The sequence below is a fragment of the Neophocaena asiaeorientalis genome, unplaced genomic scaffold, assembly GCF_003031525.2.
Source record: "Neophocaena asiaeorientalis asiaeorientalis breed wild unplaced genomic scaffold, Neophocaena_asiaeorientalis_V1.1 scaffold424, whole genome shotgun sequence".
Lineage (NCBI taxonomy): Eukaryota > Metazoa > Chordata > Mammalia > Artiodactyla > Phocoenidae > Neophocaena > Neophocaena asiaeorientalis.
In genome coordinates, this window is record NW_020174430.1 from 3,764,621 (window position 1) to 3,765,135 (window position 515).

At 64.3% G+C, this 515-nt stretch overlaps 1 protein-coding gene across 1 annotated transcript in view; it reads left to right on the forward strand.

The window, feature by feature from the left end:
* Window positions 1-491, forward strand: part of VPS26B (VPS26 retromer complex component B) — a 17,741-nt gene extending 17,250 nt beyond the window's left edge. The window contains exon 7 of the mRNA XM_024756880.1: window positions 23-491. Coding sequence (XP_024612648.1) covers window positions 23-261 — 239 coding nt within the window. The 3' untranslated portion in view covers window positions 262-491. The remainder of the gene's footprint in view (window positions 1-22) is intronic.
* The last annotated feature ends 24 nt before the right edge of the window (window positions 492-515 follow it).

Sequence of the window (515 nt, forward strand, 5' to 3'; positions counted from 1 at the left end):
GACTCCCGCCCGGCCCTTGCAGGAGAGTCCATCCCCATCCGCCTCTTCCTGGCGGGCTACGAGCTCACGCCCACCATGCGGGACATCAACAAGAAGTTCTCTGTGCGCTACTACCTCAACCTGGTGCTGATTGATGAGGAGGAGCGGCGCTACTTCAAGCAGCAGGTGAGCCCGCCGCCCCCAGAGCCCCGGCCGCCCAGACAGAATCACAGGGCATCGTCCCCGCCCAGGGCAAGCAAACAGGATGGGGATGGGGGGTGAGCTGGTTAGTCTCTGTGCCACTTAGTTTACCCCGAGCCCCACAGCAAGGACGGGGGTTCCCAGTTGACGCCCAGAGTCTGCTTTCTCGGGCCCAGCCCCTGCGGCTGCTCTGCCCTCCTGGCCACACCGTCAGCAGGCACCTGGGGCCCAGAGGTGTGGACGGCTGCTGTCATTGGTGAGATATGAGCGGAGGCTTTTGCCTAAGATTCCCGGGAGAAGGCAGAGCCTCTGGGACCCTCCCCAGGCCTCCCTCT